The sequence below is a fragment of the Coregonus clupeaformis genome, chromosome 25 (assembly GCF_020615455.1).
Source record: "Coregonus clupeaformis isolate EN_2021a chromosome 25, ASM2061545v1, whole genome shotgun sequence".
Classification (NCBI taxonomy): Eukaryota; Metazoa; Chordata; class Actinopteri; order Salmoniformes; family Salmonidae; genus Coregonus; species Coregonus clupeaformis.
Window position 1 is genome coordinate 14927542 of NC_059216.1, and position 12272 is coordinate 14939813.

Here is a 12272-nt window from a genome sequence, read left to right on the forward strand (position 1 = left end):
TTTATCTTTGACTGTCATTCTATACCCTGCCCAGTAACTCCACTCCCACTTGTCTCCAATTCCACATCCCAACCCTCAGCCTCCCTCAGCCCATCCCACCTATCTCTGCATCCCAACCCTCAGCCTCCCTCAGCCCATCCCACCTATCTCTACTGGCCTCCCTCAGCCCATCCCACCTATCTCTGCTGACCACCCTCAGCCCATCCCACCTATCTCTGCTGACCACCCTCAGCCCATCCCACCTATCTCTGCATCCCAACCCTCAGCCTCCCTCAGCCCATCCCACCTATCTCTACTGGCCTCCCTCAGCCCATCCCACCTATCTCTACTGGCCTCCCTCAGCCCATCCCAACCCTCAGCCTCCCTCAGCCCATCCCACCTATCTCTGCTGACCACCCTCAGCCCATCCCACCTATCTCTGCTGACCACCCTCAGCCCATCCCACCTATCTCTGCTGACCACCCTCAGCCCATCCCACCTATCTCTGCTGGCCACCCTCAGCCCATCCCACCTATCTCTGCATCCCAACCCTCTGCCTCCCTCAGCCCATCCCACCTATCTCTGCTGGCCTCCCTCAGCCCATCCCAACCCTCAGCCTCCCTCAGCCCATCCCACCTATCTCTGCTGGCCTCCCTCAGCCCATCCCAACCCTCAGCTTCCCTCAGCCCATCCCACCTATCTCTGCTGGCCTCCCTCAGCCCATCCCAACCCTCAGCTTCCCTCAGCCCATCCCACCTATCTCTGCTGACCACCCTCAGCCCATCCCACCTATCTCTGCTGACCACCCTCAGCCCATCCCACCTATATCTGCTGACCACCCTCAGCCCATCCCACCTATCTCTGCTGGCCACCCTCAGCCCATCCCACCTATCTCTGCATCCCAACCCTCAGCTTCCCTCAGCCCATCCCACCTATCTCTGCTGGCCTCCCTCAGCCCATCCCAACCCTCAGCTTCCCTCAGCCCATCCCACCTATCTCTGCTGACCACCCTCAGCCCATCCCACCTATCTCTGCTGACCACCCTCAGCCCATCCCACCTATATCTGCTGACCACCCTCAGCCCATCCCACCTATCTCTGCTGGCCACCCTCAGCCCATCCCACCTATCTCTGCATCCCAACCCTCAGCCTCCCTCAGCCCATCCCACCTATCTCTGCATCCCAACCCTCAGCCTCCCTCAGCCCATCCCACCTATCTCTGCATCCCAACCCTCAGCCTCCCTCAGCCCATCCCACCTATCTCTGCATCCCAACCCTCAGCCTCCCTCAGCCCATCCCACCTATCTCTGCTGGCCTCCCTCAGCCCATCCCACCTATCTCTGCTGACCACCCTCAGCCCATCCCACCTATCTCTGCTGGCCTCCCTCAGCCCATCCCACCTGTCTCTGCTGGCCTCCCTCAGCCCATCCCACCTATCTCTGCATCCCAACCCTCAGCCTCCCTCAGCCCATCCCACCTATCTCTGCATCCCAACCCTCAGCCTCCCTCAGCCCATCCCACCTATCTCTGCATCCCAACCCTCAGCCTCCCTCAGCCCATCCCACCTATCTCTGCTGGCCTCCCTCAGCCCATCCCAACTCTCAGCTTCCCTCAGCCCATCCCACCTATCTCTGCTGACCACCCTCAGCCCATCCCACCTACAGTGGGGAAAAAAAGTATTTAGTCAGCCACCAATTGTGCAAGTTCTCCCACTTAAAAATATGAGAGAGGCCTGTAATTTTCATCATAGGTACACGTCAACTATGACAGACAAAATGAGAAAAAAAAATCCAGAAAATCACATTGTAGGATTTTTAATGAATTTATTTGCAAATTATGGTGGAAAATAAGTATTTGGTCAATAAACTCAATACTTTGTTATATATCCTTTGTTGGCAATGACACAGGTCAAACGTTTTCTGTAAGTCTTCACAAGGTTTTCACACACTGTTGCTGGTATTTTGGCCCATTCCTCCATGCAGATCTCCTCTAGAGCAGTGATGTTTTGGGGCTGTCGCTGGGCAACACGGACTTTCAACTCTCTCCAAAGATTTTCTATGGGGTTGAGATCTGAAGACTGGCTAGGCCACTCCAGGACCTTGAAATGCTTCTTACGAAGCCACTCCTTCGTTGCCCGGGCGGTGTGTTTGGGATCATTGTCATGCTGAAAGACCCAGCCACGTTTCATCTTCAATGCCCTTGCTGATGGAAGGAGGTTTTCACTCAAAATTTCACGATACATGGCCCCATTCATTCTTTCCTTTACACGGATCAGTCGTCCTGGTCCCTTTGCAGAAAAACAGCCCCAAAGCATGATGTTTCCACCCCCATGCTTCACAGTAGGTATGGTGTTCTTTGGATGCAACTCATCATTCTTTGTCCTCCAAACACGACGAGTTGAGTTTTTACCAAAAAGTTCTATTTTCGTTTCATCTGACCATATGACATTCTCCCAATCCTCTTCTGGATCATCCAAATGCACTCTAGCAAACTTCAGACCGGCCTGGACATGTACTGGCTTAAGCAGGGGGACACGTCTGCACTGCAGGATTTGAGTCCCTGGCGGCGTAGTGTGTTACTGATGGTAGGCTTTGTTACTTTGGTCCCAGCTCTCTGCAGGTCATTCACTAGGTCCCCCCGTGTGGTTCTGGGATTTTTGCTCACCGTTCTTGTGATCATTTTGACCCCACGGGGTGAGATCTTGCGTGGAGCCCCAGATCGAGGGAGATTATCAGTGGTCTTGTATGTCTTCCATTTCCTAATAATTGCTCCCACAGTTGATTTCTTCAAACCAAGCTGCTTATCTATTGCAGATTCAGTCTTCCCAGCCTGGTGCAGGTCTACAATTTTGTTTCTGGTGTCCTTTGACAGCTCTTTGGTCTTGGCCATAGTGGAGTTTGGAGTGTGACTGTTTGAGGTTATGGACAGGTGTCTTTTATACTGATAACATGTTCAAACAGGTGCCATTAATACAGGTAACGAGTGGAGGACAGAGGAGCCTCTTAAAGAAGAAGTTACAGGTCTGTGAGAGCCAGAAATTTTGCTTGTTTGTAGGTGACCAAATACTTATTTTCCACCATAATTTGCAAATAAATTCGTAAAAAATCCTACAATGTGATTTTCTGGAAAAAAAATTCTCAATTTGTCTGTCATAGTTGACGTGTACCTATGATGAAAATTACAGGCCTCTCTCATCTTTTTAAGTGGGAGAACTTGCACAATTGGTGGCTGACTAGATACTTTTTTTCCCCACTGTATCTCTGCTGACCACCCTCAGCCCATCCCACCTATCTCTACTGGCCTCCCTCAGCCCATCCCACCTATCTCTGCTGGCCTCCCTCAGCCCATCCCACCTATCTCTGCATCCCAACCCTCTGCCTCCCTCAGCCCATCCCACCTATCTCTGCTGACCACCCTCAGCCCATCCCACCTATCTCTGCATCCCAACCCTCTGCCTCCCTCAGCCCATCCCACCTATCTCTGCTGACCACCCTCAGCCCATCCCACCTATCTCTGCTGACCACCCTCAGCCCATCCCACCTATCTCTGCTGACCACCCTCAGCCCATCCCACCTATCTCTACTGGCCTCCCTCAGCCCATCCCACCTATCTCTACTGGCCTCCCTCAGCCCATCCCACCTATCTCTGCTGGCCTCCCTCAGCCCATCCCAACCCTCAGCCTCCCTCAGCCCATCCCACCTATCTCTACTGGCCTCCCTCAGCCCATCCCACCTATCTCTGCTGGCCTCCCTCAGCCCATCCCAACCCTCAGCCTCCCTCAGCCCATCCCACCTATCTCTGCTGACCACCCTCAGCCCATCCCACCTATCTCTGCTGACCACCCTCAGCCCATCCCACCTATCTCTGCTGACCACCCTCAGCCCATCCCACCTATCTCTGCTGACCACCCTCAGCCCATCCCACCTATCTCTGCTGGCCACCCTCAGCCCATCCCACCTATCTCTGCATCCCAACCCTCAGCCTCCCTCAGCCCATCCCACCTATCTCTGCATCCCAACCCTCAGCCTCCCTCAGCCCATCCCACCTGTCTCTGCTGGCCTCCCTCAGCCCATCCCAACCCTCAGCCTCCCTCAGCCCATCCCACCCCTCTCTGCTGGCCACCCCTCTTCGGATTTCTACACACCATATATCTTCCAACTATGCTGTGATGTTTAACATACAATTTCAATCTATCTAATCGAATAGAATCCACAGATTACGAGTTTAAGATAAATACTTTTACTAAGAGTATTAGTATATTAGTAATTGGCTGACCCGGTCTCTCCAGATCTCCCAACTATGCTATTTCTACGGTCAATTTTAGATTAATGTTATGCTTTTTCAGCCATTCCTGAACCTGAGACCAGAACCAGGCTACCTGAGGGCGATACCAGAACAAATGGTCTATTGATTCTGTATCATCACAACAAAATCTGCATAGCTGCAATGATTGTATGCCCCAAATATTCAACATTTTGTTGGTGGCAAGAATTCTGTACAATAATTTTAGCTGAAAAGCACGAAGTCTTGAATCTTGCGTCGTTTTATATATCAACTCATACACCCTGTACCATGGAATCGGTACATCAGAAATCTCTTCCCAACTATGTTGCAATCTGTATGGCACAGCTGTCAACATCCTGGTCCTCATATGAAACCGTTATACTTTCCTATTTATGCTATTTTTATTCCTCCGCCAGTTTTGATCCTTTATATTGGGCAGACAGACCAGTTCCCTGCCTCCTCCCTTGATCCTTTATATTGGGCAGACAGACCAGTTCCCTGCCTCCTCCCTTGATCCTTTATATTGGACAGACAGACCAGTTCCCTGCCTCCTCCCTTGATCCTTTATATTGGGCAGACAGACCAGTTCCCTACCTCCTCCCTTGATCCTTTATATTGGGCAGACAGACCAGTTCCCTACCTCCTCCCTTGATCCTTTATACTGGGCAGACAGACCAGTCCCCTACCTCCTCCCTTGATCCTTTATATTGGGCAGACAGACCAGTTCCCTGCCTCCTCCCTTGATCCTTTATATTGGGCAGACAGACCAGTTCCCTACCTCCTCCCTTGATCCTTTATATTGGGCAGACAGACCAGTTCCCTACCTCCTCCCTTGATCCTTTATATTGGGCAGACAGACCAGTTCCCTACCTCCTCCCGCTGCCACCTGCCTCCTCCATTTTGGGGGTAATGCTGTAATCAATTGGTTGGAATCTTGGATTGAGCAGACCTTCCCATACAAATCTGATAACTCCATGAAAGGCATAACTCTACCATTCCAATTTACAATATCATTTAAAAACAAAATACCCTTTTCCAACATCTTTCCCATAAATACAGGTATTTTATCAACCAGCACATTTGAGTTCAGCCATAATATTTGTTGTAATATTTGTTCTATCTTTTCAGGGAGATGACATTGAAATTGTAGCCAGCTCTGCAATGCTTGTTTGAAAAAGAGAGATACTTTTTTAAAAGTTTCATTTTCAATTAATGGAAAATGAGACATGGCAATCAGCACGAAGACAAAACAATGGATGAGCTTTTCTTAGTAATCTACTTGAGAACCATTTAGGGTTTAAGTAAAATTTTGGGATAAGTGAAGCTTTTAGAGAGAGGTTTAGTGCTTTTATATTTAATAATCTCAGCCTACAGTGAGGGAAAAAAGCATTTGATCCCCTGCTGATTTTGTACGTTTGCCCACTGACAAAGACATGATCAGTCTATAATTTTAATGGTAGGTTCATTTGAACAGTGAGAGACAGAATAACAACAACAAAATCCAGAAAAACGCATGTCAATAATATTATAAATTGATTTGCTTTTTAATGAGGGAAATAAGTATTTGACCCCTCTGCAAAACATGACTTAGTACTTGGTGGCAAAACCCTTGTTGGCAATCACAGAGGTCAGACGTTTCTTGTAGTTGGCCACCAGGTTTGCACAAATCTCAGGAGGGATTTTGTCCCACTCCTCTTTGCAGATCTTCTCCAAGTCATTAAGGTTTCGAGGCTGACGATTGGCAACTCGAACATTCAGCTCCCTCCACATATTTTCTATGGGATTAAGGTCTGGAGGCTGGCTAGGCCACTCCAGGACCTTAATGTGCTTCTTCTTGAGCCACTCCTTTGTTGCCTTGGCTGTGTGTTTTGGGTCATTGTCATGCTGGAATACCCATCCACAACCCATTTTCAATGCCCTGGCTGAGGGAAGGAGGTTCTCACCCAAGATTTGACAGTACATGACCCCGTCCATTGTCCCTTTGATGCGGTGAAGTTGTCCTGTCCCCTTAGCAGAAAAACACCCCCAAAGCATAATGTTTCCACCTCCATGTTTGACGGTGGGGATGGTGTTCTTGGGGTCATAGGCAGCATTCCTCCTCCTCCAAACACGGCGAGTTGAGTTGATGCCAAAGAGCTCAATTTTGGTCTCATCTGACCACAACACTTTCACCCAGTTCTCCTCTGAATCATTCAGATGTTCATTGGCAAACTTCAGACGGGCATGTATATGTACTTTCTTGAGCAGGGGGACCTTGCGAGCGCTGCAGGATTTCAGTCCTTCACAGCGTAGTGTGTTACCAATTGTTTTCTTGGTGACTATGGTCCCAGCTGCCTTGAGATCATTGACAAGATCCTCCCGTGTAGTTCTGGGCTGATTCCTCACTGTTCTCATGATCATTGCAACTCCACGAGATGAGATCTTGCATGGAGCCCCAGGCTGAGGGAGATTGACAGTTATTTTGTGTTTCTTCCATTTGCGAATAATCGCACCAACTGTTGTCACCTTCTCACCAAGCTGCTTGGCGATGGTCTTGTAGCCCATTCCAGCCTTGTGTAGGTCTACAATCTTGTCCCTGACATCCTTGGAGAGCTCTTTGGTCTTGGCCATGGTGGAGTGTTTGGAATCGGATTGATTGATTGCTTCTGTGGACAGGTGTCTTTTATACAGGTAACAAACTGAGATTAGGAGCACTCCCTTTAAGTGTGTGCTCCTAATCTCAGCTCGTTACCTGTATAAAAGACACCTGGGAGCCAGAAATCTTTTTGATTGAGAGAGGGTCAAATACTTATTTCCCTCATTAAAATGCAAATCAATTTATAACATTTTTGACATGCGTTTTTCTGGATTTTTTTGTTGTTATTCTGTATCTCACTGTTCAAATAAACCTACCATTAAAATTATAGACTGATCATTTCTTTGTCAGTGGGCAAACGTACAAAATCAGCAGGGGATCAAATACTTTTTTCCCTCACTGTAGCCAAGTTACCGTTTCTCATTGTGTATTTATTATTACTTTTATTATTACATGTTTTACTTTTCTATTATTTCTCTATTGTCTTTCTCTCTGCGTTGTTGATAAGAGCCCGTCAGTCAGCATTTCACTGTTAGCCTGCACCTGTTGTTTACACAGCATTAGATGGGTTAGTCAGGAATCACAGATGGGTTAGTCAGGAATCACAGATGGGTTAGTCAGGAATCACAGATGGGTTAGTCAGGAATCACAGATGGGTTAGTCAGGAATCACAGATGGGTTAGTCAGGAATCACAGATGGGTTAGTCAGGAATCACAGATGGGTTAGTCAGGAATCACAGATGGGTTAGTCAGGAATCACAGATGGGTTAGTCAGGAAGCACAGATGGGTTAGTCAGGAAGCACAGATGGGTTAGTCAGGAATCACAGATGGGTTAGTCAGGAATCACAGATGGGTTAGTCAGGAATCACAGATGGGTTAGTCAGGAATCACAGATGGGTTAGTCAGGAATCACAGATGGGTTAGTCAGGAAGCACAGATGGGTTAGTCAGGAATCACAGATGGGTTAGTCAGGAAGCTAAGACTTCATTTGGAATTAAGAGTGGTGTTGTGAAGGGGCAGAAAGGTGGAGCTGTCTCTCTGTTCGTCATTCACCCTCAATAAACACACACACACACACACACACACACTCAGCTCTGCATTAACCCTCCAAAATGTGATTTTAAACGATGAGGGCTAATTAAACCCAGACAGTGTCCCGACGGAACAGACACATCCAACACCTGATTCATGTTATATTCAATACATACCTACTGCAGATAAGACACATTTTAGATTACTTTTAATTGTACATAGAATTAATCATTTTAATTTCATTTGCAGACGCAGGAGGCTTGTCACGACAGACTCCAATTAGTCTTATTAATCATTGGGTGAAATTGAATATGCCTCAAATTACTGAGAGGATTAAGCACAGAGGTTCCGTTCCAAATTACATCTGCTCCTTGTTTTGTTTCCAATAGATGAGGTCGGCAAAACGACGTTGAACCGTTGCCTAGATGCAGCGAAGGCGTGTAACGTGGACGAGACGTGTCAGAAGCTCCGTACAGAGTATGTTTCCGCCTGCATCCAGCCGTCGGCCCGCTCAGGCCCCTGTAACAGGCCCAGGTGTAACAGGGCTCTCAGGAAGTTCTTCGACCGGGTCCCTCCTGACTACACCCACGAGCTGCTGTTCTGCCCCTGTACAGGTAGTGGGGGCTGCTGTTCTGCCCCTGCATAGGTAGGGGGGGCTGCTGTTCTGCCCCTGTACAGGTAGGGGGGCTGCTGTTCTGCCCCTGTACAGGTAGGGGGGGCTGCTGTTCTGCCCCTGCACAGGTAGGGGGGAGAGAGGGGGGTGGGGGGTACTGTTCTGCCCCTGTACAGGTAGGGAGGAGGGGGGGCTGCTGTTCTGCCCCTGCACAGGTAGGAGGAGGGGGAGAGAGGGGGTGGGGGGTACTGTTCTGCCCCTGTACAGGTAGGAGGAGGGGGGAGAGAGGGGGTGGGGGGTACTGTTCTGCCCCTGTACAGGTAGGAGGAGGGGGGGAGAGGGGGTGGGGGGTACTGTTCTGCCCCTGTACAGGTAGGAGGAGGGGGGAGGGGGGCTACTGTGTGGGTGAGTGTACTGTGTGTGTGTGTAGTGTGTAGTGTGTGGGTGTAGTGTGTGTAGTGTGTGTGTGTGTGGGTGTAGTGTGTGGGTGTGTGGGTGTGTGTGAGTGTGTGTGTGTGGGTGTAGTGTGTGTGTGTGTGAGTGTGTGTGGGTGTAGTGTGTGTAGTGTGTGGGTGTGTGGGTGTAGTGTGAGTGTGTGTGGGTGTGTGTGAGTGTGTGTGGGTGTAGTGTGTGTAGTGTGTGGGTGTAGTGTGTGTGTGTAGTGTGTGTAGTGTGTGGGTGTGTGGGTGTGTGTGAGTGTGTGTGTGTGTGTGTGAGTGTGTGTGGGTGTAGTGTATGGGTGTGTGTGGGTTTAGTGTGTGGGTGTAGTGTGTGTAGTGTGTGGGTGTGTGGGTGTAGTGTGTGTGAGTGTGTGTGGGTGTAGTGTGTGTAGTGTGTGTGTGTGTGGGTGTAGTGTGTGTAGTGTGTGGGTGTAGTGTGTGTAGTGTGTGTGTGTGTGTGTGTAGTGTGTGTGTGTGTGTGGGTGTAGTGTGTGTAGTGTGTGGGTGTAGTGTGAGTGTGTGTGTGTGTGTGTGAGTGTGTGTAGTGTGTGGGTGTGTGGGTGTAGTGTGTGTGTGGGTGTAGTGTGGGTGTAGTGTGTGGGTGTAGTGTGTGTGTGGGTGGGTGTAGTGTGTGTGTAGTGTGTGGGTGTAGTGTGTGTGTGTGTGTGTGTGGGTGTAGTGTGTGTGTAGTGTGTGTGTAGTGTGTGTGTGGGTGTAGTGTGTGTGTGTGTGTGTGTGTGTGGGTGTAGTGTGTGTGTGGGTGTAGTGTGTGTGTGGGTGTAGTGTGGGTGTAGTGTGTGTGTAGTGTGTGTGTAGTGTGTAGTGTGTGAGTGTGTGTAACCCTAACCCAGTCTAACCCTGTCCAGACATGGCGTGTGCTGAGAGACGGAGACAGACCATCATACCAGCCTGCTCCTACGAAGACCAAGACAAACCCAACTGTCTGGCTGCACTGAGCATCTGTATGGCCGACTACGTATGCAGGTAGGGGTGGGGTGGGGGGGTGGCGGGGGTGGCGGGTGGGGCCGACTACGTATGGGGGTGGGGGGGCCGACTACGTATGGGGGGTGGGTGGGGTGGGTGGGTGTATGTGGGGAAGGGGGGTCTGTGGGTGGGTGGGGGAGGGGGGGTCTGTGTGTGGGTGTTGAGGTCAATAGGAGCTTACCTTAGCAGTCCAGAGCTATATACTGTTGGATGGTCCAGTTCAACATATTACTATGGTATACTGTTGGATGGTCCAGTTCAACATATTACTATGGTATACTGTTGGATGGTCCAGTTCAACATATTACTATGGTATACTGTTGGATGGTCCAGTTCAACATATTACTATGGTATACTGTTGGATGGTCCAGTTCAACATATTACTATGGTATACTGTTAGATGGTCCAGTTCAACATATTACTATGGTATACTGTTGGATGGTCCAGTTCAACATATTACTATGGTATACTGTTGGATGTTCAACATATTACTATGGTATACTGTTGGATGGTCCAGTTCAACATATTACTATGGTATACTGTTGGATGGTCCAGTTCAACATATTACTATGGTATACTATTGGATGGTCCAGTTCAACATATTACTATGGTATACTGTTGGATGGTCCAGTTCAACATATTACTATGGTATACTGTTGGATGGTCCAGTTCAACATATTACTATGGTATACTGTTGGATGGTCCAGTTCAACATATTACTATGGTATACTGTTGGATGGTCCAGTTCAACATATTACTATGGTATACTGTTGGATGGTCGAGTTCAACATATTACTATGGTATACTGTTGGATGGTCCAGTTCAACATATTACTATGGTATACTGTTGGATGGTCCAGTTCAACATATTACTATGGTATACTGTTGGATGGTCCAGTTCAACATATTACTATGGTATACTGTTGGATGGTCCAGTTCAACATATTACTATGGTATACTGTTGGATGGTCCAGTTCAACATATTACTATGGTATACTGTTGGATGGTCCAGTTCAACATATTACTATGGTATACTGTTGGATGGTCCAGTTCAACATATTACTATGGTATACTGTTGGATGGTCCAGTTCAACATATTACTATGGTATACTGTTGGATGGTCCAGTTCAACATATTACTATGGTATACTGTTGGATGGTCCAGTTCAACATATTACTATGGTATACTGTTGGATGGTCCAGTTCAACATATTACTATGGTATACTGTTGGATGGTCCAGTTCAACATATTACTATGGTATACTGTTGGATGGTCCAGTTCAACATATTACTATGGTATACTGTTGGATGGTCCAGTTCAACATATTACTATGGTATACTGTTGGATGGTCCAGTTCAACATATTACTATGGTATACTGTTGGATGGTCCAGTTCAACATATTACTATGGTATACTGTTGGATGGTCCAGTTCAACATATTACTATGGTATACTGTTGGATGGTCCAGTTCAACATATTACTATGGTATACTGTTGGATGGTCCAGTTCAACATATTACTATGGTATACTGTTGGATGGTCCAGTTCAACATATTACTATGGTATACTGTTGGATGGTCCAGTTCAACATATTACTATGGTATACTGTTAGATGGTCCAGTTCAACATATTACTATGGTATACTGTTGGATGGTCCAGTTCAACATATTACTATGGTATACTGTTGGATGGTCCAGTTCAACATATTACTATGGTATACTGTTGGATGGTCCAGTTCAACATATTACTATGGTATACTGTTAGATGGTCCAGTTCAACATATTACTATGGTATACTGTTGGATGGTCCAGTTCAACATATTACTATGGTATACTGTTGGATGTTCAACATATTACTATGGTATACTGTTGGATGGTCCAGTTCAACATATTACTATGGTATACTGTTGGATGGTCCAGTTCAACATATTACTATGGTATACTATTGGATGGTCCAGTTCAACATATTACTATGGTATACTGTTGGATGGTCCAGTTCAACATATTACTATGGTATACTGTTGGATGGTCCAGTTCAACATATTACTATGGTATACTGTTGGATGGTCCAGTTCAACATATTACTATGGTATACTGTTGGATGGTCCAGTTCAACATATTACTATGGTATACTGTTGGATGGTCCAGTTCAACATATTACTATGGTATACTGTTGGATGGTCCAGTTCAACATATTACTATGGTATACTGTTGGATGGTCCAGTTCAACATATTACTATGGTATACTGTTGGATGGTCCAGTTCAACATATTACTATGGTATACTGTTGGATGGTCCAGTTCAACATATTACTATGGTATACTGTTGGATGGTCCAGTTCAACATATTACTATGGTATACTGTTGGA

At 47.5% G+C, this 12272-nt stretch overlaps 1 protein-coding gene across 1 annotated transcript in view; it reads left to right on the top strand.

Annotated features, from left to right (window-relative positions):
• Nucleotides 1–12272, top strand: part of LOC121556232 (GDNF family receptor alpha-4-like) — a 69458-nt gene that overhangs the window by 31694 nt on the left and 25492 nt on the right. The window contains exons 5-6 of the mRNA XM_045207417.1: nt 8260–8484; nt 9790–9907. Of these exons, the coding sequence (XP_045063352.1) occupies nt 8260–8484; nt 9790–9907 (343 nt within the window). The remainder of the gene's footprint in view (nt 1–8259; nt 8485–9789; nt 9908–12272) is intronic.